Raw genomic sequence first — 25,880 nt, forward strand, 5'->3', positions numbered from 1 at the left:
GGCCATTAAGTGCTATCCGGCAGTGCAAAATGCTTAAGCTGCTGCCGGATAGCAGCTTAATGTTCCCCGTGTGGTGCGGTAAGTATTACTTACCCCTCCACGATGCTCCGGGGTGCCCTCCGGGTCCAGCGCTGTTCCTTCTGTGTCTTCTCGGCCCTCTCCGGTGACGTCACTACACTGTTGCGCACTCCGTCCCGTCATCCAATAGGAACGGCGTACGCAGCGGCGTAATGACGTCGCTACACAGGCCCAGTAAGGCCTTGCGGAAGACAGCGGAGGACCGGAGAAGACCAGGAGAGCCCAGCGGAGGACCGGAGAAGACCAGAAGAGCCCAGTGGAGGACCAGAGAAGACCAGGAGAGCCCAGCGGAGAACCGGAGAAGACCAGGAGAGCCCAGGGAAGGACCAGGGTCACCATCGGGAGCGGTGAGGACGCGGTCCGGAGCGGCGGGGACCAGTGAGTACAGCTTCCTATACTTAACATTGAACTAATCCCTCAACATACGATGTATTCGACAAACGATGGCTCGTTTGGAACGAAATTACCATCGTATGTTGAGGGACCACTGTATAAGAATATGAAACTAAATGGTGCAAAGCCACTGAAAAGTCTCTAAAACTTCACCAGCCCGACTTATCTTAGCTTTTTGGTGCACGTGAATAAAGAAATTTCATACCTGCACAATATATATATATATATATATATATAAGTATTTATATGCCTAAAATTGTTATTTTTTATGTGGACATACTCACAATAAATACAGAAACACTATAGCTTGTGGCCACAAGCATGCTAGAGCAGCCCAGGGGGCTCTTGAGATAGGTGCCTCTGGGTTCCACATCTATAAGACATTTATGGCATATCCTGAGTATTCATTGAGAATGACTCTTAAATGTATATCTAAGGGCCAAGGTTCTTGCACAACCGTTGCGACTAAATCTGTTGCTCAGCATGCCTTTTTATTGCTTCAAATTATATATATATATATTTTTAACTATATAACAAAATATAATTACAGTTACTGAACTAGTTAGAAAAAGAAGATTCTTTTTTATCTTAACCCCTTCCAGACACAGGCAATTTTGTTGACAATGTTTTATTTTATTTGGCTTAGTTTTTTTTTTTGTTATAGCTATCTATCTATCTATCTATCTATCTATTTATTTATAAATGTATTTACTTGGTTATGTATTATTTAGACTAGCTGTAGTTTGATATACTAATGCATATAAACACATTAAATAATGTTTGTAGGACCATATCATTTTTAAAACACTTATGTAGGATCGTATATTTATTTATTAAATTATTTTGTATTTTTTAGACACTGACAGCTTCAGAGACTTTACTATAGTGAGGCATGATGAACAGAAACAAACCTTAAATTGTGCACTTTATTGTGTTCACTGTACAGGATGAACAGTTATATTTTAATAGTTTAATCGATTGTATAACTGTGTCTTTTGTCACATTTCCTCATTGTTCAAAATATCTCAAAGTGTGTGGTTGTGAGTTGCAGCCTGTTGCGGTATTTGATAATGCATCATGATATTGTATTGAGTTTGCATCATGAGACTTTTCAATCCTAAACTAAATTCAATAAAAGATTATGGTGAACCTATCTGTATAAAACACTGCAATACTTATTGGGCTAAGTAATAGTATCGCCAACATTTTATTTTTTTTACTGATAAAAGCCAGAGACGGAAACATGTTTTTTTTTTTTTTTTTTTTTTTCTAATATGTTTCTATTTCATTTTATTTTTACATTATAAAGGGGGACAGCCATCTTGCCTTTAACAGCATTTAGAGATATGCTTTACAAAAAGGGGAAGGCTGATCAGTGAGCAATAGCTATAGTGAGTACTCTTGTCTATGTTGATAGGAAGGGCACTGCTGAAAAGTGATCTGAACAGAAAGTCTTAGCTTAGTTTTAAGCCTAGTAGCCAAAATTAAAACTAAAAGATTTCAGGTTTATTTTAACATATAAGTAGTTAAACCAAAAATAAAAAAAAACATGTTTAACCTAAAAATTTGATTTCAACAATAGGTGTCTGATGACACAATGCCTTAAATGGGTTTTCTAGAGACTTTTTCTTTCCGTTGAGTGCAAGGGCCCTTGAGCTCACCTGTCACAAAATAAGGGTTTGTTAAGGTGACAGACAATGAGAAAGTGACCGTGGCAGCGAAACAAGGGGGTTAAGTTAATCTTTTTTTTTATTTAAAATGCACACCTTAAAGGGGTACTCTGATCCCCCAGCTTTCGGAACATGCCCCCTCGTGACGTCACGCCATGCCCCATGCCTTAATTTGTTAAGATTAGGAATTAACAAGAGAAACACCTAGAACACAATGAATAAGGACATTATGACAACAGAAATTGATTTACTATTAATTTATTTATTTAACAAGTTATTATTAATTGAATCTTTAATTAAACTGATGTTATGTAGAATATCAACTGACTGGCTGTCTTATACAGAATTGCTCTGTTTTCCTTACTGTGAGCAAAACATGATTCATTGGGGTCAGTAACTAAGGCTCAGTTCACATACGCATTGGAGCACCATTTAGGAGATATTCCAAAGATATTCAAGCTGTCCTGCAGGCTCAGGGAGCATCTGTGTCAGTGTGAACTATCCGCTGACTTTTAAATGAAATGAAACGCTATGGCAGGAGACCCAGGAGGACCCCACTGCTGACACAGAACCATAAAAAAAGCAAGACTACATTTTGCCAAAATGAACTTGAGTAAGCCAAAATCTTTCTGGGAAAACATCTTGTGGACAGATGAGACCAAGATCTTTTTAGTAAAGCACATCATTCTACTGTTTACCAAAAATTAAATGAGGCCTACAAAGAAAAGAACACAGTAACTACAGTGAAATATGGTGGAGGTTAAATGATGTTTTGGGGTTGTTCTGCTGCCTCTGGCACTGGGTGCCTTGAATGTGTGCAAGGCATCATGAAATCTGAGGATTACCAACAGATTCTGGGTTGCACTGTACAGCCCAGTGTCAGAAAGCTGGGTTTGCATCCGAGATCTTGGGTCTTCCAGCAGGACAATGACCCCAAACATACATCTAAAAGCACCCAGAAATGGATGGTAGCAAAGCGCTGGAGAGTTCTGAAGTGGCCAGCAATGAGTTCATATCTAAATCCCATTGAACACCTGTGGAGAGATCTTAAAATTGCTGTTGGGAAAAGTCGCCCTTCCAATAAGAGAGACCTGGAGCAGTCTGCAAAGGAAGAGTGGTCCAACATTCCGTCTGAGAGGTGTAAGAAGCTTATTGATGGTTATAGGAAGCAACTGATTTCAGTTATTTTTTCCAAATATTAAGTTAAGGGTGCCAATAATTGTGTCAATCCCATTTTTGGAGTTTGGTGTGACATTTTGGCCAATTAGATTTTTTTCTCTCCCTTTTTTGGTTTAGTTCCAATACACACAAAGGGAATAAACATGTGTATAGCATGTGTTACTGCAATCTATTTCTGTGAGAAATACTTAATTTTCTTGAAAAATTTCAGGGGTGCCAACATTTACGGCCATGAATGTACATAACATCACCTTAGAATTGGAAATGCTATGTCAGTGTAAATCGTGTTCGACATATCTACGCTGTGGCCATCTTATTTAATTGCAATATCAGTGTGTATTATGCTCCAAGTACATGCTACGCTAAGCAAAGATTGTGAACTATATCCTGAGTGTATATTGCGGTAATATCTCAGCAGTGTGTACTACTTCTATAAGTTGTGTAGATAAATAACATAATATCACCATATGATTGGAAACACTATATCAGTGTAAACTGTGTCGGTAATATGTGCTGTGGTCATTGCAATAATCAACGCATTGGTAGTGTGGATTGCGCTTGGAATCCGTGAATGGAACTACCTAGTATGAGTAATTAATAGAAAAGACAATATCAGTGTGAATTGTATCTAAGCATCATCATCTATAGAAAATGGCACTTGAAGATATATACTTGATGTATTTACAGTAGGACTATTACAGTGCATCCTGTGCGAATGATGTCTTGCCAACTGTAGAAAATCATCTCCATAGGGATGAATCCGGATCTTACGCAACAATAACGGATCTCCAAGCTAAGTGGTGATGCTTAAGGTGTGAACTTGTGCTGAGCCTTACATATTCTATAAGTGAAGCATCCATAGACTTTGGTATCCTAAGATGGATGCACTGCTATAAATGAAGGACAGCAATCTGATGGTGACCTAATGTGAATATTATTTTATGATTTTTGCTATTTTTTCTTGATTTTTTGACACATTATTGCTATTTTTACACTAGCATAATAAAAGCTAAGTTTTAAGGTTCCCTGAACAGGCACTATTTTTCTAGTACCTGTACTAATAGAAAGATCCCCCCAGGTGTCACTCCTGACACCCGATGCGATTGTCCTTTCTATTGCAGAGATGGAACAGCTTTCTCCTGCGCTTCCATCTCTGCACTCCGGCACTCCGCAGATGGTTCCAGTCAATCACCGCTCTTTGCTGGAAATATGAATAATAGGTATATATATATGGCATATGCTCATACTACAGTGGGACCAGAGAAGACTGGCCGCATCTATGCATTATACAGGACGATTGCAACAGGTGTCGGAAGTGACACCCGCTGCGATCTGTCTATTAATGCATGTACTACAACTCCCAGCATGGTGCAGAGTGCGCTCCATGTTGGGAGCAGTAGTACCTGCAGTTGAGAACAGATCACAGCGGGTGTCACTCCTGATCATCCTATCTAGCTGCGAGAAAGCTGCCCACATCTATACATTATACAGGACGATCGCAGTGTGTGGCAAGAGTGACACCCGGGACGATCTGTCTATTAGCACATGTGCTACTACTCCCATCATGGAACAGTCTGTTCCATGCTGGGAGTAGTAGTACTACCTAAAAAAATATAAAAAATAGAGAAAAAAAGTGAAACACACACACTTTATTAAAAACATTATTAAAATACATTGCTAATAAAAATCAGCAGAGAATTTATTCAGATCGAATACATTTTTTGTTGTTGAAAAATTCGGCGAATCAGCTGAATCGAATTTTAAAAAAATTTGCTCATCTCTAGTACAGTGAAGCATGTTGGTGGTAGCATCATGGTGTGGAGGGGGGGGGGGTAAGCAGCTGGGACAGGGAGACTGGCTAGAGTTGAGGGAAAGCTGAATAGAGCAAAGTAAAGAGATATTCTTAATGAAAACCTGATTAACCTTCCAATAAGACAATGACACTAAGCACACAGCCAAGATAACACAGGATTGACTTAGAAAAAACGCTGTATGTATGTCCTTGAGTGGCCCAGCCAAAGCCCTATTGAACATCTATGAAGAAGCCTGAAAATGACTGTCTACCACTGGTCCCTATTCAAACCTACAGAGCTTGAGAGGACCTGTGAAGAAGAATAGCTAAAAATCCCAAAATTCATGTGTGCAAACCTTGTGGCATCCTACCCACAAAGACTGGAGGTCGTAATCACTGCCAAAGGTGTTTCTACTAAGTACAGTACTGAGTATAGGGTCTGAAAAAGTATGTCAATATAATATTATAGTGTTTTCTTTTTAATTAACAAAGATTTCTTAAATTCAACTCTACAATATAAGGAAAGGTAAACAAAAGTTAAAGGGTCTGAAAACTTTTCTGAATGTACTGTACATTAAACCATTACATAGATATAATAATCAATACAAAGATATAGATATTCTCAACATAAACAATACTGCATAACTGAACTATCTTTATTACCTTATGTGGATCTATACTAGAACCCCAATGCCTGTTTATACCTTCGTAAGATGGTGAGGTACACAGAGCCGTAGTCTATAAATACACATAGACCGTCCAATGGCATAAGCATGAAAGTACCCTGGTGGCAGCTGATGCCTTACTTCACTGCACGTAGAATCAGCCATGTGTCAGTAATGGGAGGTATTGTAATTATTTACAGGGTGTGATATTTTTGTATAGTCAGAGTATAGGCTGGGTTTAAATTTGGAAGTAGTTTAAATTATATATATATATATATATATATATATATATATATATATATATACATATAAATATATATATATATATATACATATATATATATATATATAGATATAAATCCAGATAGCAGTAGCACACAAAAGAGTAGGTGCAAAAAAGGAAGGTTTTATTTTACTCCAGTGTATACAGAGCAACGTTTCTGAGACCTCTAGGCGCATATATATATATATATATATATATATATATATATGTTGGTAGAGTGTAGGTGTTGATCAAGATATAGAGAGTTGCATTTATTGCTGCAGTGTAAGTCCAAAACAATTAAAGCTACAGTATTTATTTACAGCTGTAGTAAGTTATTGGAAGAAAGTCAGTCACATATGAAGCAGGATGTGTCTTATCAAACTGTGTGAGACAAAAAGTGGAGTGATTTTCCCATAGCAACCAATCACAGCTTCACTATCAAGCTGTGGTAAAGTGAAACCTGAGTTGTGATTGGTTGCTGTGGGAAAATCACTCCATTTTTCTTCTCACACAGTTCGAGAAATCTGGGCCATAGTATTTTGGTGACATGCTCTATCCAATTTATTAAACCCATTACCATAAGTTACTAACAAATCAAACTTGCCCACTTCAGGATTCTGAATAAGGATGTACATTAAAAGGGCTGCCTTTCCAGAACACTCAATCGAGGCCTATGGACATCAAAGGTGGACTCCAATCCTTAGGACCCTGCCGCTTACAAAAAGCAACTTTTTCTCCTGCAAGTGGTATTACGTGGTTTGTTGTTTATTGGAATAGTCAGGGTATAATATTAAATGTTCCTGCAGCAGTTGTTTTCCTATCAATAAGATCTGATAGCTGAGGGTTTCTGGAGCTCTACACACAGGAAACAACTAAGAGCCTGGCCAGCTTTAGTTTATATAGGTAGTAACTGCAATTTCCGGACAATTATTTTTCTTTTCACTTTACTTAACCATACAAAAGCCAGAGGTACAGCTATCCAAGATGGAAATGATTGCCACTGATATTTTGCTGCACTTCTCACTCTACCATCATAATTCCTTACAAAAATATAATAAAGAAAACTACCATAAGACTGCAAGAACAGGTAGCAAAAAGTATGAATCAGCATTAGTTTATTTTAAAGAAATAATATATATATATATATATATATATATATATATATATATATATATATATATATATATAAATATATATATAACATTTCCTTGTGAGTCAACACACGTTTACACTTTTTTTTGCCAATGTAGAATAGCTTGTTGGCACCACCCACACTGAGCAGCTGGTACATTCTTTATTAAATCTATAAAAAAAAAAGTATACAACAGTGTGCCAATCATAGTTCCCTGATCAATAAGTAATACATGATATATAAAGACACATATTATATACTTAGGATTTACAAAATCACATATAAAGCATACATCAACGCAGGATTGTTGCCAAACCAATAATATCAACCCAGTCTTCGTGTCGAAACAACAACCTTTACCTCAAACACAAATTATAAACAATTGGGCAGATTTACTAATACTGTTTACACAATTACACTAGACAGTCTAAGAATGTGTCACACAATATTGCAGTGCTTAAAGGGGTACTCCGCTGCTCAGCATTTAGAACAAACTGTTCCGAACGCTGGAGACGGTGCCAGGAGCTTGTGATGTCATAGCCCCACCCCATCATGACATGATGCCCCGCCCCCTCAACGCAAGTCTATGGGAGGAGCGTGACATGTGTCACGCCCCCTCCCATAGACTTGCATTGAGGGGGCTGGGCATCATGAGTGGGTGGGGTTATGATGTCACGAGCTCCCGGCGCCTGCTCCAGCGTTCAAAACTGTTTGTTCCAAGCGCTGAGCAGCGGTGTACCCCGTTAAGGGTAATTAATAAATATAGTGCATGACTACTGTCTAGTTTAAGAAAGACCAACTATTAGTTGGCTTACTTTGTGCCAAAATTTAGCATCAGACACAAGTCACACCCCTTTATAGCTAAGGCCTATTCTCTCCGAACCACAATACCTTGACAAAAATAGTGCAAATATGTCTAAAAAGTATGTAGGATCCATAATAAATGTTTTGCAAGCCATGTAATCCATCTTTTCGGTACAAATTGCACCAGAATTCTGGTGCATTTGAAATATCAAACATGCCAAGTGTGTCTGCTGTCATGACAAATAAATCACCACATACATTCATCATTGTAGCTTAGACAATGTCATGACAACAGCATACATTTTTTAAAACAAATTGTTACCATGAAAAATACAACAATATAACAATATAGATTATCTTTACACACTAACATAAAAATGTATGTAAATTATATCTTACCATGTTTATTGAAGATACTGGTCCAATGCTGTTAACATATATGTCCACATCGATAACTGTAGGCTTAACTATGGAAATTGGGACATAAATATACATAACATATGTTATAATAAATGTATGATGCATGTTATAATAATCTAGCATTCAAAAACTATAAAAATATTGCTGCTTCTACTATACACTTACATAACTCAAACTGAATAGTATTATTACTACTTCTTACAATGAAAACATTAGTAGTTGGACTATGTTTATACTTTTCAAATGTTGTATTTTCAGGGTGTATGCTGGCATACCGACAGAAAGGTGTAGGTTGTGGCATGGCCATGCCAGGCCAATGGAGGTCAGTGGTCCAAACACACTCTTCTAGACTTCTAGTATCTATTTCCAAACATAGACTGGACATTTACATAGACTGGCATTTCATATGTTGGTGTTAAGTAAACCCCTGCTAGTATACAATGCACAAACTAGGACCAAAAGGAAAGATGTTAATGTTCATGGGTACAGAAAGAGTCCCAAGCATTGAGAAAATTAACAAACTATATAGGGTGCTAAATAAAAATATTTAAGCCTAACTTTTAATAGTGTAGGCTAAAATAGTTTATTCCCCTTACACTAGTACAATAATGAAAAGCAGTACTCATAAATACATTATCACCTATTCTAGAGAAAATGTCCCTAAGGGTGAGGGCAGCAATACTGAAATACTTTCCATTCACAGGAGTGACCCCTAAATGTTGGGACATAACTGGGGTACTTGCTCTAATATGGGTGGGCCACTGCCAACTTGCCTCTCAATGCTCATATGGATATTTTGGTCTCCCTGTTGAACCATGAATGTGGAAACATTTCGGAATTCTGAAATTTATTTTACTAAAGGCACTTTAGTTTATTTAGAGTTTATCATGTTAAGGTTAGGTATTAAAGGGTATCAAATTTTGCACCTAAAAATGAATATGATGGCTTAATTTTTGCGCCACCAATTCTACTTTGTAATAACATCAGTAATTTTACCCAAAAAACTACGGTGAAACGGAAAAAAAATCATTGTGAGACAAAATTGAAAAAAAAAACAACGCCATTTTGTAACTTTTGGGGGCTTCTGTTTCTACGCAGTACATTTTTCGGTAAAAATGAAACATTCTCTTTATTCTGTAGGTCCATACGATTAAAATGATACCCACTTATACAGGTTTGATTTTGTCGTACTTCTTAAAAAAATCATAACTACTTGCCGGAAAATTTGTCATTTTCAAATTTGTCAAAATTTGTCATCTTCTGACCCCTATAAATGTTTTATTTTTCTGCATATGGGGCAGTATGAGGGCTCATTATTTGCACTGTGATCTGAAGTTTTTAGCTATACCATTTTTGCATTGATAGGACTTATTGATCGCTTTTTATAAATTTTTTCATGATATAAAAAGTGACCAAAAATACACTATTTTGGACTTTGGAATTTTTTGCGCATACGCCATTGACTGTGTGGTGTAATTAATTATATATTTTTATAATTCGGAGATTTCCGCACGCGGCGATACCACCTATGTTTATTTTTATTTACCCAGTTTTTTTTTATGGGAAAAGGGGGATGATTCAAACTTTTATTAGGGTAGGGGTTAATTGATCTTTATTCACTTTTTTTTCACTTTTGTTTTTGCAGTGTTATAGCTCCCATAGGGACCTATAACACTGCACATACTGATTTTTTACATTGATCACTGGTTTCTCATAGGAAACCAGTGATCAATGATTCTGCCGCTTGACTGCTCATGCCTGGATCTCAGGCACTGAGCAGTCATTTGGCAATCGGACACCAGGAGGCAAGGCGATCCCAACAGCCCCCTGTGCTAACCAGCAGTGATTTACTTTCACTTTAGACACTGCGTTCAACTTTGAAAGGTTTAATAGCGCGCGGCAACGTGATCATTGCCGCGCGCTATTAGCCACGGGTCCCGCTTGATATTAGAGTCTGGGCCCGACCAGCTATGAAAGGGAAAGGACTCAGGACGTACCGGTACATCCTTGGTCCTTAAGTGAATACTGTGATAATATATTTTTGAGTACTACTTTGCAATTTTGTACTACTGTTGCACTAATATGAGGGTTTGAACTATTTTAATATTTCTATTGAGCATCCCATTTATAGTTTGTTAGTGTAGAGATACAGGCTTTACAATAAATCCAGGCACATCTTTGGCTACCGTGTGTGCCTTCCTTAATCTAAATTAGCTAAAAAAAAAAATGTGCTTTTGTGCAGGTGTAAATTTTAGTATATCTGGCAGAAGTGCAAGACCCTGCTTCTTTTCACCCACTTTGTCCAATTCAGAGGAGGCAGGATAAATAAAAAAAAGTGGTGTGTGCACAAATATTTTTAAAGGGGTTATACAGGAATTGAAAAACAGAGCCAGTTTCTTTAAAAAATCTCTTCCCATCTGTCTCCAGGTTTGGTGTGGTTCTGCAGCTCAGTTCCATTGAAGTGAATGGAGCCAAGTTGTAATACCACACCCAACACAGGGAGTTGTTTTTGAAAAAAATTATATCTATTTTTCAATTTCTGGATAACCCCTTTCATTTATTGCACCTGAAAACAGGCAAGAGTTTAATCCCTTAACGACGTAGGATGTAAATGCACGTCCTGATGCCCTGGTACTTAACACATCAGAACATACATTTACGTCCTATACATGACGTGAGCACCGGACCGGTGCTTGCATCATGCACAGCAAGTCCCGGCTGCTATCAGCAGCCAGGAACCCGCAGGTAATGGGGGACATCAGCGATCGGGCTGATGTCCGCCATTAAATCCTCAGATGCGGTGATCAATACATATTGTGGCATCTTCGGAATTGTGGTCATCTGAATGGATGATCAGATCGGATCCGATCAGCCAACATTGCGGCCGGATGTCCCCTTATCTGCTCCAGCTGTCTTCTCCTCTCGTCTGAGATCAAGCAGATCAGAGAAGATCGCCGAAAATATTGATCAGTGCTATGCTTATGCATAGCACTGTTCAGTATATGCAATCTAATGACTGCTACAAAATAGTCCCCTATGGAAACATAAAAAGTGTAAAAAAAAAGGGAAAAAAAGTTTTTAAAAAAGGAAAAAAAGACCCTTTTTCCCATTTTATCCTAACAAGCCTGAAAACATTTAATAAATATATTTAGTATTGCCCCATGTGTAAATGTCTGAACTATCATAATATAATGTTAATAATCCCATATGGTGAACGGCGTAAACGTAAAAAAAAAAATCCAAAATTGCTTTGTTTTTTTGACATCACATTCCCAAAAAATTTATAAAAGGCGATGAAAAAGTTGTATATAAGCAAAAATGGTACCGATAAAAAGTACAGATCACGGTGCAAAAATGAGCCCTCATACAGCCCTGTATATGGAAAAATGAGAACGTTATAGGTGGTATAAAATAGGGTGATTTTAAACATACTAATTTTGTTAAAAAGGTTTGAGATTTTTTTAAAGCCGCACAATAATAGAAATGCATATAACATGGTATGATTTTAATCGTATTGACCTACAGAATAACAAAAACATGTAATTTTTACCGTAAAGTGTACAGCGTGAAAACAAAAACTTCCAAAAATTAGCAAAATTGCGGTTTTCTTTTCAATTTCCCCACATAAATAATATTTTTTTGGTTGCGCCATACATTTTATGGTAAAATGATTGATGTCATTATGAAGGACAATTGGTCACACAAAAAACAAGCACTCATATGGGTCTGTGCATAAAAATATATAAGCGTTATGATTTTTAGAAGGCGAGGAGGAAAAAATGCAAATACAAAAATAAAATTGGCTGTATACTCAGGGTATTCCACTGGAAAACAGTTTTTTTTTTTTTTTTTTTTTTTTTTATTGGAACCAGACAGTTAAACAGATTTGTATATTACTTCTATTAAAAAATCTTAATCCTTTCAGTACTTATCAGCTGCTATATGCTTCACAGGAAGTTCTTTTCTTTTTGAATTTTCTTTCTGCCACACCACAGTGCTCTCTGCTGACACCTCTGTCCATTTTAGGAACTGTCCAGAGCAGGATAGGTTTGCTATGGGGATTTGTTCCTACTCTAGACAGTTCCTGAAACGGACATAGGTGTCAGCAGAGAGCACTGTGGTCAGACAGAAAGGAAATTCTAAAAGAAAATAACTTCCTGTGGAGCATACAGCAGCTGATAAGTACTGGAAGGACAAAGATTTTTAAATAGAATAAATCTGTATAACTTTCTGGCACCAGTTCATTTAAAAAAATATATATTTTCAAGCGGAGTACTCCTTTAAGGCCAAAATGGGCTGTGTCCTTAAGGGGTTCAATGAGGACTGTCAGATCCAAAAACTTCTTATATGTTGTTACTGATGAAAATTAAAGACCTTTTGTAATATGGTTGTTTAAAAAAAAAATTATTTAAGGAAGAAAACAGCTCCTGAAAATCCCCCACCACCTACTGGGACTCAACCAGTCCTGCAGCAGCATCAGTCTTGTCCATAAGTGATGGACAAGAGATGACTCATGCACAAGGCTGCATGAGCAGACACAAAACTCACCTCCCACCATCACAAGGGGGACACATCCCCTTCCCCTGAGAGGATTTCTAACACTGTGAGCTACTGAAAAGAGGTATTTTTATTATAAATGTAGGTGATAGAGGAATAAAAATTAGAAGTACATGGACAGGATTCATTACTGAGTAACGTATTATTATAATTTTTGGGGGATCTGACAGGTACGCTTTAAGTCATTGAGCCATGCAAAATAAGAGTAATTAGAGTAACTTTTTTTGTTTATAACGCTTAGATATGTTTGTTACGGGAGTGACATGCAACCATGCAGGGAAAATTTGAATTAACCTCTTCAGGAAGCAGGGCGTATGCATATGCCCTGCATCCTGAGTCCTTAAAGGGGTACTCCCATGGAAAACTTTTTTATTTTATTTTTTTATCAACTGGTGCTAGAAAGTTTAACAGATTTATAAATTACTTCTATTAAAAAATCTTAATCCTTCCAGTACTTTTTAGGGGCTGTATACTACAAAGGAAATGTTTTTCTTTTTGGATTTCTCTTATGTCACGACCACAGTGCTCTCTGCTGACCTCTGCTGTCCATTTTAGGAACTGTCCAGAGCAGCATATGTTTGCTATGGGGATTTTCTCCTGCTCTGAACAGTTCCTAAAATGGACAGCAGAGGTCAGCAGAGGGCACTGTGGTCATGACAGAAGAGAATTCCAACAAGAAAAACATTTCTGTACACCCCCTAAAAAGTACTGGAAGGAGTAAGATTTTTTAATAGAAGTAATTTACAAATCTGTTTGACTTTCTGGCACCAGTTGATCTAAACAAAAAAAGTTTTCCATGGGACTAACCCTTTAAGGACGTAGGGTGTACAGGTACGCCCGTGGGAATCCCAGTCCACGCCGCTAGCCGGTTGGGGACCTGACCGGGATGCCTGCTGAAATCATTTAGCAGGCATCCTGGCACATCACCGAGAGGGGTCCTGAGACCCACCATGTTGGCGATTGCCACAAATCGCCGGTAAATTCAGACCGGCAATCTGAGGCGACTCCGGGTCATACGGATCTCCAGTGACCCAGAAAATAAGGGGGATCGGAGGTGTCCAAGACACCCCCGATCCCCCTGAAGGGATAGGAGTGAGGTGGCAAGGGTGCCACCCATCCTATCCCTGCTATTGGCCGGTCAGAAGCGACCGGCCAATAGCAGATTGGGGGTGGTTAAAGTTCCCCTGTTTTGCCCACCCACGGTAGTCAGGGCAGATCAGGGGGAACTATGGTGTGACCGGGTGCGGCAGTGGAGGTCCTTTACCGGCATTGATCGGCAGCAGCGATCCTCTCCCTGGTGTGGCGTGAGGCTATCCTGCTGACTACGGAAGTTGGTGAGTTGTTGCCTAGCAACATCTGGAGGGCTACAGTTTGGAGACCACTATACAGTGATCTCTAAACTGTAGCCCTCCAGATGTTGCAAAACTACAACTCCCAGCATGCCCAGACAGCTGTTTGCTGTGGGTCATGCTGGGATTTGTAGTTTTGCAACAGCTGGAGGGCTACAGTTTGATGATCACTGTGCAGTGGTCTCTAAACTGTGGCCCTCTAGATCTTGGAAAACTTCAACTCACAGCATGCCCACACATCAGTTTGCTGTCTGGCCATGCTGGGATTTGTAGTTTTGCAACATCTGGAGGGCCACAGTTTGGAGATCACTGTGCGGTGGTTTCTGAACTTTGGCCACTCCCAGCATGCACGAACAGCAAACGGTCTTGCCATGCTGGGAGTTGAAGTTGCGTACCTCCAGCTGTTGTATAATTACATCTCCCAGCATGCCTTTCGGCAAACAGTACATGCTGGGAGTTGTAGTTTTGCCACAGCTGGAGGCACACTGGTTGGAACATACTTAGTCAGGTAACAGAACCTAACTGAAGGTTTTCCAACCAGTGTGCCTCCAGCTGTTGCAAAACTACACCTCCCAGCATGCACAGTCTGTCAGTGCATGGTGGGAGTTGTAGTTTTGCAACAGCTGGAGCTTTGGAGGTTTACAGTGAGTTTCCTGCTTCAAGTTTAATCTGCGGCAAATTTTCTGCCGCAGCGCAAACTCCTAGCGGGAAACTCACCGTAAACCCGCCCGTGTGACTGTACCTTAAAAACACTATACTAACACATAATAAAGGGTATAAAGATCTAACAAACACCAGTGAGGTGTAAATGCTCAATGCACCCCTTATTAAATTCTGGGAGGGGTGTAGTTTCCAAAATGGGGTCACATGTGGGGGGGTCCACTGTTCTGACACTACAAGGCCCCCGACTTCTATTCCAATCAAATTCTCTCTCCAAAAGATCAATGGTGCTCTTTCTCTTCTGAGCATTGTAGTGCACCAACAGAGCACTTGACGTCCACACATGGGGTATTTCTATATTCAGAAGAGATGGGGTTACAAATTTTGGGGGGCATTTTCTCCTATTACCCCTTGTAAAAATGTAAAATTTGGGGAAAAAACAGCATTTTAGTGAAAAAAAAAATTAATTTACACATTCAACTTAAATGAAAAGTTGTCAAACACTTGAGTGGTATTATGGCTCACTGGACCCCTTGTTACATTCCTTTAGGGGTGTAGTTTCCAAAATAGTATGCCATGTGTGTTTTTTTGATGTTCTGGAACCATAGGGGCTTCCTAAATGTGACATGCCCACCCCCCCAAAAAAAAAATAAAAACATTTCAGAAAAATTCACTCTCCAAAATCCCATTGTCGCTCCTTCCCTTCTGAGCCCTCTAGTGCACCCACAGAGCATACACATATGAGATATTTGCTTACTCAACAGAAATTGGGTTACACATTTTTGGGTGATTTCTCCTTTTAACCCCTGTAAAAATTAAAAAAAATTGTAAAACTGGGTCTACAAGAACACCTTAAGGGTTAACACACTTACTGAATGTCATTTTGAATACTTTGAGGGGTTCAGTTTTTATAATTGGGGTCATTTATGAAGTATTTCTAATATGAAGGGCCCTCAAATGCACTTCAAAACTGAACTGGTCCCTGAAAAATTCCAATTTTGAAAATTTTGTGAAAAATTTGAAAATTGCTGCTGAACTGTGATGTCTTCCAAAAGTAAAAAAATGTCAACTTTATGATGCAAACATAAAGTAGACATATTGACCCTCATTTATTATTGCAAACCCGACATGTTTTGTCGGGTTGTGCACCAGATTCTGTCACATTGCGCCAGAAATTCTGTTTGTGCCAGATTTTGCACCAGAATTTAAGCCAGAATAGAAAAACCCCAACTAACTCTCCATTTTGCTAAGAAAACCCGAAAAAGGGGCATGGCCACTGGGAAAAGGGGTTGTGGTCTCCAAAAAGGGGCGTGTTCTCAACATTTTCACAAAAACCCAACATATTTACTAAGTTTTCCTAAGAAAATGTGGTGGATTTGAGCTGAGAAAAACTATTCAGATCAGAGTATGTGTAAAAAAAATTGTAGGGAAAGTGAAAAATGCAAGGAAACCTTAGTAAATACCGTGGAAAATAAATTGTAGGGAATTAAAATCACAAAGAAACCTACACTCCACTCTTAGTAAATAGGGGCCATTGTATATGTGAATCAATATATAATTTATTTGGGATATCCATTTTCCTTATAAGCGAAGAGTTTCAAAGTAAAAAAAAAAAAAAATGCAAAGTTTCATCACATTTTGGAATTTTTCACCAAGAAATGATGCAAGTATTGACGAAAATTTACCACTAACATAAAGTAGAATATGCCGCGAGAAAAAAATCTCAGAATCGGAATGAAAAGTAAAAGCATTCCATAGTTATTAATGCTAAAAGTGACAGTGGTCAAATTTGCAAAAAAAGGGCTGTGTCCTTAAAGGGGTACTCCAGTGAAAACCTTTTTTCTTTTAAATCAACTGGTGGCAGAAAGTTAAACATATTTGTAAATTACTTCTATTAAAAAATCTTAATCCTTCCAGTACTTATTAGCTGCTGAATGCTACAGAGGAAATTCCTCTCTTTTTGGAACACTGATGACATCACAAGCACAGTGCTCTCTGCTGACATCTCTGTCCATTTTAGCAACCATGCATAGCAGATGTATGCTAAGGGCAGCATGGTGGCTCAGTGGTTAGCACTGTTGCCTTGCAGCTCTGGGGACTTGGATTCAAATCCCACTAAGAACAACAATATATAAAGTGTTATTATTATTATTATAATAACGTCAGTAGAGAGAACTGTGGTCGTGATGTCATCAGAGAGCATTCCAAAAAGAAAAGAATTCCCTCTGTAGTATTCAGCAGCTAATAAGTACAGGAAGGATTAAGATTTTTTAATAGAAGTAATTTACGAATATGTTTAACTTTTTGCCACCAGTTGATTTAAAAGAAAAAAGGTTTTCACCGGAGTACTCCTTTAAGGTAAAAATGAGCTGCATCCTTAACCTCTTCAGGACATAGGGCGTATGGATACGCCCTGCATCCCGAGTCCTTAAGGACCGAGGGCGTATCCATACGCCCGTGGGAATTCCGGCCCCCACCGCTAGCCGGTTGGGGACCGGAGCCGGATGCCTGCTGAAATCGTTCAGCAGGCATCCCGGCATATCGCCCAGGGGGGTCATTATGCCCCCCCATGTCGGCGATCGCTGCAGATCGCTGGACAATTCAGTCCAGCGATCTGCGGCGATTCCGGGTCAATCGGGTCTCCAGTGACCCGGTGACCCGGAATTACTGGCTGTTCGGGGCCGTCTCTGACGGCCCCGAACAGCCAGAGCCTGCAGGGGTGAGGTGGCACTGGTGCCACCTCACGATCGCCCTAATTCGTCGGCCGGATTACCGGCCGACCAATCAGGGCGCCTGCTGCGGGTGTCACTCCCGCACCCGCTCCGCCCCTCTTCTGGAGGACGTGAGCGGGTGCGGGACGTGCACCCCGGGTGCCGGGGACCCCGATCCCCGGCGTCAATGTTGGGATCGGGGCCCCAGGAGCAGCGGCGGCGGCGGGACTGACTCTCTGGCGTGGATCGTTGGAGGTGAGTGACAGCCTCCTGCTGTTGCTTAGCAACAGCTCCCAGCATGCCCTTTTTGCATGCTGGGACTTATGGTTTTGCAACAGTAGTTATGCAACAGCAGGAGGCAGACCACCACAACTCCCAGCATTCCCTTATGGGCATGCTGGGACTTATGGTTTTGCAACAGCTGGAGGCACATTTTTTCTATGGAAAAGTGTACCTTCAGCTGTTGTATAACTACAACTCCCAGCTTGCACAAACAGCTAAAGTGCATGCTGGGAGTTGTAGTGGTGCATCTGCTGGTTGCATAACTACAACTCCCAGCATGCCCGTTGGCTGTCGGTGACTGCTGAGAGTTGTAATTTTGCAACAGCTGAAGGCACACTGGTTGTGAAACTCAGAGTTTTTTTTTACCTAACTCAGTGTTTCACGACCGGTGTGCCTCCAGCTGTTGCAAACTACAACTCTCAGCAGTCACCGTACACCATGCACCGTACATGCTGGGAGTTGTAGTTTTGCAACAGCTGGAGGCACACTGGTTGTGAAACACTGAGTTAGGTCACAAACTCAGTGATACATAACCAGTGTGCCTACAGTTATTGCAAAACTACAACTCTCAGCAGTCACCGACAGCCAACGGGCATGCTGGGAGTTGTAGTTATGCAACAGCTGGATGCCCCCCCCCCCCAATGTGAACGTACAGGGTACACTCACATGGGCGGAGGATTACAGTAAGTATCTGGCTGCAAGTTTGAGCTGCCGCAAACTTTCTGCTGCAGCTCAAACTGCCAGCGAGAAACTACTGTGAACCCCCGCCCGTGCGACCTTACCCTAAAAACACTACACTACACTAACACAAAAAATAAAATGAAAAGTAAAAAACACTACATATACACATACCCCTACACAGCCCCCCTCCCCTCCCCAATAAAAATGAAAAACGTCTGGTACGCCACTGTTTCCAGAACGGAGCCTCCAGCTGTTGCAAAACAACTCCCAGTATTGTCAGACAGCCGTTGACTGTCCAGGCATGCTGGGAGTTTTGCAACAGCTGTAGGCACCCTGTTTGGGAATCACTGGCGTAGAATACCCCTATGGCCACCCCTAGGCAAGTCCCTAATTTAGGCCTCAAATGCGCATGGCGCTCTCACTTTGGAGCCCTGTCGTATTTCAAGGCAACAGTTTAGGGTCACATATGGGGTATCGCCGTACTCTGGAGAAATTGTGTTACAAAATTAAATTTTTGGGAAAACAAGCATTTTTGGTAAAAAATTTTTTTTTTTTTTACATATGCAAAAGTCGTGAAACACCTGTAGGGTATTAAGGTTCACTTAACCCCTTGTTACGTTCCCCGAGGGGTCTAGTTTTCAAAATGATATGTCATGTGGGTTTTTTTTTTGCTGTCCTGGCACCATAGGGGCTTCCTAAATGCGGCATGCCCCCAGAGCAAAATTTGCTTTCAAAAAGCCAAATGTGACTCCTTCTCTTCCGAGACCTGTAGTGCGCCAGCAGAGCACTTTTCACCCCCATATGGGGTGTTTTCTGAATCGGGAGAAATTGGTCTTCAAATTTTTAGGGGTATTTTCTGCTATTACCCTTTTTAAAAATTAAAAATTTTTGGGAAAACAAGCATTTTAGGTAAAATTTTTTTTTTTTACATTTGCAAAAGTCGTGAAACACCTGTGGGGTATTAAGGTTCACTTTATCCCATGTTACATTCCCCGAGGGGTCTAGTTTCCAAAATGGTATGCCATGTGTTTTTTTTTTTTTTGCTGTTCTGGCACCATAAGGGCTTCCTAAAGGTGACATGCCCCCCAAAAACCATTTCAGAAAAACGTACTCTCCAAAATCCCCTTGTCGCTCCTTCCCTTCTGAGCCCTCTACTGCGCCCGCCGAACACTTTACATAGACATATGAGGTATGTGCTTACTCGAGAGAAATTGGGCTACAAATACAAGTAAAAATTTTGTCCTTTTACCCCTTGTAAAAATTCAAAAATTGGGTCTACAAGAACATGTAAGTGTAAAAAATGAAGATTGTGAATTTTCTCCTTCACTTTGCTGCTATTCCTGTGAAACACCTAAAGGGTTAAAACGCTGACTGAATGTCATTTTGAATACTTTGGGGGGTGTCGTTTTTATAATGGGGTCATTTATGGGGTATTTCTAATATGAAGACCCTTCAAATCCACTTCAAACCTGAACTGGTCCCTGAAAAATACTGAGTTTGAAAATTTTGTGAAAAATCGGAAAATTGCTGCTGACCGTTGAAGCCCTCTGGTGTCTTCCAAAAGTAAAAACTCATCAATTTTATGATGCAAACATAAAGTAGACATATTGTATATGTGAAGCAAAAAAAATGTATTCGTAATATCCATTTTCCTTACAAGCAGAGAGCTTCAAAGTTAGAAAAATGCAAAATTTTCAAATTTTTCATCAAATTTACGGATTTTTCACCAAGAAAGGATGCAAGTATCGACAAAAATTTACCACTATGTTAAAGTAGAATATGTCACGAAAAAACAATCTCGGAATCAGAATGATAACTAAAAGCATCCCAGAGTTATTAATGTTTAAAGTGACAGTGGTCAGATGTGCAAAAAACGCTCCGGTCCTTAAGGCCAAAATGGGCTCCCTCCTGAAGGGGTTAAGGGGTTAAAATGTAATATATACTATTATTGTTTTACATACAATCAACAGACAAGTAGGAAAATTCTCTCATTAATAGGATTTAACCTTTAATATCTAATAATGATGGTCAGTTTAATCCCGGAGGTCTAAACTGTGGCCCTTCATATGTTGCAAAATTTCAACTCAATGCATGACCGGACAGCCATTGCCATTTGGGCATGCTGGGAGTTGAAGTTTTGCAACATATGGAAGGCCACAGTTTAAGACCATTGGTCTAACCCAACAAACTGTACAGGACTTTTGAGGATTTCATTATCGTATACTTTTGGAAAAATATTTTATATTACACTCATCTAAAGTAAAACATAATTTAAATGTTTGCCTCTGAAAATAAATAAGAAATTGACATATTACCTCCAAATTCAGCAAGTACATGTTGGTGCTGCATGACATTTATTCATTGCTTTTTTATCAAAATGCAAGCCACTGAATTACTAGCAGTAGTTGAGTTGTAAATGGAGAAAGATTTAGCCTGCCTTGTATGTAAAGATAACAGAAGAGAGGATTTGTACTCTGTCTTGCATAGAAAGATAACGCCACTTTATGCATTAACTACGTTTTTGATTTAGAGTAGAAAAAAAGACTAATAGATTATTTCCTGACCAGTCGTATAAAACTTGGCCATAACACATAAAATTGTGTATTACAAGAAATTCTTAAAAATGATTCATGGCTGAATAATAAGAGTTGAAACTTTTATGTGAAAAGTTATAAATTTCTAAGTGTGAACAGACTACTAATAAGAGGCATCGACATTAAGTAAATATGTAATATTTCTGAATAAAAATTGAAGCAGACAAGTCAAGATTTGGCCAATCAGTATTCCTGTCAGGCCTAAAATTGTTTTTGAGGGTATAGCTTCTTTCTTTTCAACCTGGGAACAGGAACTAGGGATAGTATTCAGCAGGGAAGAAATAAATAAGATCTGTACATTCTCGGATGGGATGTCGGTCTCAGTCAGCATCAAAGAAATAAATTATTAGATCATCTCCAAATGGTACAGATGCCCCATCTCACCTGATCAATCGGATACTTGTTGGAGATGCAACAGGAAGAGAGGGACTATGGTATATGTTTGGTAGGAATGCCCAAGAATTAAGACTTTCTAGGATAACATATTTGGGGTGTATGGGGAAATGACTGGAAGTAGGATAGAGCAGTGTTTCCCAACCCAGTCCTCAAGGCACACCAACATTCTGGGCTTTTTCAGTTACTCCATTGGAATAGAACAGGGAAAAATAAAAATCCTGGACTGTTGGTGTGCCTTGAGGACTGGGTTGGGAAACACTGGGATAGAGAACACCCCTCAGCGCTACTGATGCACCTACCTGGCTCAATGAGATATTACAAAATGGGAATCTTGAGATTTTTATGAAGAAGTATCAGATATTAGGAGAGCTGAGGAGTGGATAGCGCTGGCAGAGGGAGAAGGAGGGTTTAATTAGATAATTTGGGCCGACTGGATGGTATTTGTGGAATTGGGCGATTTTCATAATTTTTTGCAATGAGCATTAACAAGTAGGGCAGTTCAGAGAGAGAGGAGATTTGTTAGGGACTGTCTCTCTCCCCCCCCCCCCCCCTCCTTTTTCTGTGTCTTTTGCTTTTCTCTTCCTTTTTTTTTTTTCTTTTTCTTTTTCTTTTCTTTCTTTTTCTTTTTTTCTTTTTTCTTCTTTCATCTTGAGTAATGCTGTTTGGGCACCTGGTATATATATATATATATATATATATATATATATATATATATAGGATAGGTCAGAAGATTAATAGCCCATTGGTCAATGGCTGAGGTTAAGCAGTTGAGTTCGGATAGTAATCTGACCAGTGGATTTTTTCCTTTTTTTCTTTTTCTCTCTCATCTACTCAATATTGTTAATTGTTGTTTTTTTTTTCTCTTCTTTTTTTTCCTCTTATTGTATTTTTTTTACTTAAACTGATAAACTTAATAAAAATTAGAATAAATCTAAAATAGTTTTTGACACAGGTGAAATATACTACCTGTGGAACATTTGTCTCTATAAGTACAATGAGACTAAAACATTTGTTTAACCCCTTAGTAACCTTACTGCTCAAACAGTTGTCTTGTCATTTTTATTCATTAGTGTAAGAGCTATAACTTTTTTCTTTTTTGTTTTACATTCTCAACATTCATTGTGCAGTAAAATTATCATAATATTTTATTTTTGGGGTCAATATGATTACAGCAATAACAAATTTATATAGTTGTTTTTAAGTTTTAGTAGTGTGAGTTAAAGAAGTAGTGTAGTAAAAGATGACACATCCCCTATCCAAAGAATAGGTTGTAAGTTATAGATCATGGGAGGTCCCAGCTTCATGCACAGTAGGTACCGGCTGCTATCAGCAGCCAGGGACCCACTGTTAATGACGGACATAAGCAATCTTGCTTATGCCTGCCATTAACCCCTCAGATGATGTAATCAATACTGATCACAGCATCTGCATTAACAGGGCTGAGGAGGAATCATCAGACCACCTGCAGCATAATTATGGGGGTTTGATGAGTCAAATGCCACTGGAGGTCTCCTTACCTGTCTACCAGTGGCTATGAGAATCTTCTCCTCTGGTCTGCTTTTAAGCAGACCAGAAAATTATACATATATATATATATATATATATATATATATATATATATAGTTGGTCTAAGGTCCCTCATCTCAGCCAAGCCAGATCACCCTGCTCTGTATTGACGAGGGGCAAGGACCCCGAAACAGCTGTCTGCAGATGGGTACTCTTTCCGTCTGGAGAGAGAGTTCTGGCTTGGCATTAATCCAAATTAGCTTTTTATATTCCGTAACTGGAGCTAAGCTGATACCAGGGAACATCGCCTGAGAAGGTGATGTAATGAGCTGATTTGCATATTCCCCTACATATATATATATATATATATATATATAGTATTTTGTGTTGCTGCATGCGTAAATGTCAACACAATTAAAATTTTAAATGTTAATAATCCTGATGGTGAACGGTGTAAATACAAAATAAAACAAAATCCTCAATTGCTGCTTTTTGGTCAAATCACATCCCAGAAAAATAAAACAAAAAATCATTTAAAAAAAAGTCACATACCCAAAAGTGGTGTCGATAAAAACTACCGCTGAAGTTGCAAAAAAATACAGTCCTGTTTACTGAAAAATTAGTTATAGGAGTCAGTATAGAGAGATTTTAAACAAAATTATCTTATTTTAACCCCTTAAGGACGCAGGACGTAAATGTACGTCCTGGTGAGGTGGTACTTAACGCACCAGGATGTACATTTACGTCCTAAGCATAACCGCGGGCATCGGAGCGATGCCCGTGTCATGCGCGGCTATTCCCGGCTGCTGATCGCAGCCAGGGACCCGCCGGCAATGGCCGACGCCCGCGATCTCGCGGGCGTCCGCCATTAACCCCTCAGGTGCCGGGATCAATACAGATCCCGGCATCTGCGGCAGTTCGCGATTAAAATGAACGATCGGATCGCCCGCAGCGCTGCTGCGGGGATCCGATCATTCATAACGCCGCACGGAGGTCCCCTCCCCTTCCTCCGTGCGGCTCCCGGCGTCTCCTGCTCTGGTCTGTGATCGAGCAGACCAGAGCAGAAGATGACCGAAAACACTGATCTGTTCTATGTCCTATACATAGAACAGATCAGTATTAGCAATCATGGTATTGCTATGAATAGTCCCCTATGGGGACTATTCAAGTGTAAAAAAAAATGTAAAAAAATGTAAAAGTAAAAGTAAAAAAAAAGTGAAAAATCCCCTCCCCCAATAAAAAAAGTAAAACGTCCGTTTTTTCCTATTTTACCCCCAAAAAGCGTAAAAAACATTTTTATAGACATATTTGGTATCGCCGCGTGCGTAAATGTCCGAACTATTAAAATAAAATGTTAATGATCCCGTACGGTGAACGACGTGAACGAAAAAAAAATAAAAAAGTCCAAAATTCCTACTTTTTTAATACATTTTATTTAAAAAAAAATTATAAAAAATGTATTAAAAGTTTTTTATATGCAAATGTGGTATCAAAAAAAATTACAGATCATGGCGCAAAAAATGAGCCCCCATACCGCCGCTTATACGGAAAAATAAAAAAGTTATAGGTCATCAAAATAAAGGGATTATAAACGTACTAATTTGGTTAAAAAGTTTGTGATTTTTTTTAAGCGCAACAATAATATAAAAGTATATAATAATGGGTATCATTTTAATCGTATTGACCCTCAGAATAAAGAACACATGTCATTTTTACCAGAAATTGTACGGCGTGAAAACAAAACCTTCCAAAATTAGCAAAATTGCGTTTTTCGTTTTAATTTCCCCACAAAAATAGTGTTTTTTGGTTGCGCCATACATTTTATGATATAATGAGTGATGTCATTACAAAGGACAACTGGTCGCGCAAAAAACAAGCCCTCATACTAGTCTGTGGATGAAAATATAAAAGAGTTATGATTTTAAGAAGGCGAGGAGGAAAAGATGAAAACGTAAAAATTAAATTGTCTGAGTCCTTAAGGCCAAAATGGGCTGAGTCCTTAAGGGGTTAAAAAGTTCAAGTTTTTATGATAGTAGTACAGTAATAGTAAAGCATGCAAATATGGGTATTATTTTATGGATATCAAGAAAACAAGTCAGTTTTACAGTAAAGTGCACTGCATAAAAGCTAAAACTCTGTAAAAGTTGCAACATTGTGTTTTTTCTTTAAAATTTTCTTGCAAAATAGTATATATATATATATATATATATATATATATATATATATATATATATATTTATTTTTTTTTTTTTTTTTTTTTTTTTTGGGTTGTGCCATACATTTAAGGGTAAAATGAAAGCCAAGCAAGTTCATCTCATTCACTTGTTAAAAATGCCTCTTGGGCCACTTAAAGCCTCCTCCGCCACCCTCAATGACAGCCACCAGGCTGTATGGTCACCTGTCTCTCATGTGAAATCCAGCACGGTGGAGCAATAAGGCAGTGCACGCACAGTAATGTTGTCATATCCTGGATTGCTTTTGAGCTGTTCTGGGTTGACAAATTATGCAAGCACAAAACATGCTTTGAGGCTTCTGTGAAAAGACAACATTACTGCGCATGTGCCATCAAGTTGTTCCATGGCACTTGCACCAAATTTTATTTAAAAAGAAGAGGTGACAACTGAGCCTAGTGGCTGTCAATCAGAGTGTTGGAGGGAACAACCTCATGGTTTGAAAGGATGATTTATATACCAGTTAAGGGGCAGATTAACCCCTTACACACCCCAGTCAAATCATGACTGTGGCA

At 39.1% G+C, this 25,880-nt stretch overlaps 1 protein-coding gene across 2 annotated transcripts in view; it reads right to left on the reverse strand.

The window, feature by feature from the left end:
- The window catches only part of GABRG3 (gamma-aminobutyric acid type A receptor subunit gamma3), a 656,700-nt gene that overhangs the window by 598,530 nt on the left and 32,290 nt on the right, over positions 1 to 25,880 (reverse strand). For both annotated transcript variants that reach the window (XM_056555892.1, XM_056555893.1), the window contains exon 3: positions 8,378 to 8,445. In XM_056555892.1, coding sequence (XP_056411867.1) covers positions 8,378 to 8,445 — 68 coding nt within the window. The remainder of the gene's footprint in view (positions 1 to 8,377; positions 8,446 to 25,880) is intronic.

This window comes from Hyla sarda, chromosome 2 (genome assembly GCF_029499605.1).
Source record: "Hyla sarda isolate aHylSar1 chromosome 2, aHylSar1.hap1, whole genome shotgun sequence".
Classification (NCBI taxonomy): Eukaryota; Metazoa; Chordata; class Amphibia; order Anura; family Hylidae; genus Hyla; species Hyla sarda.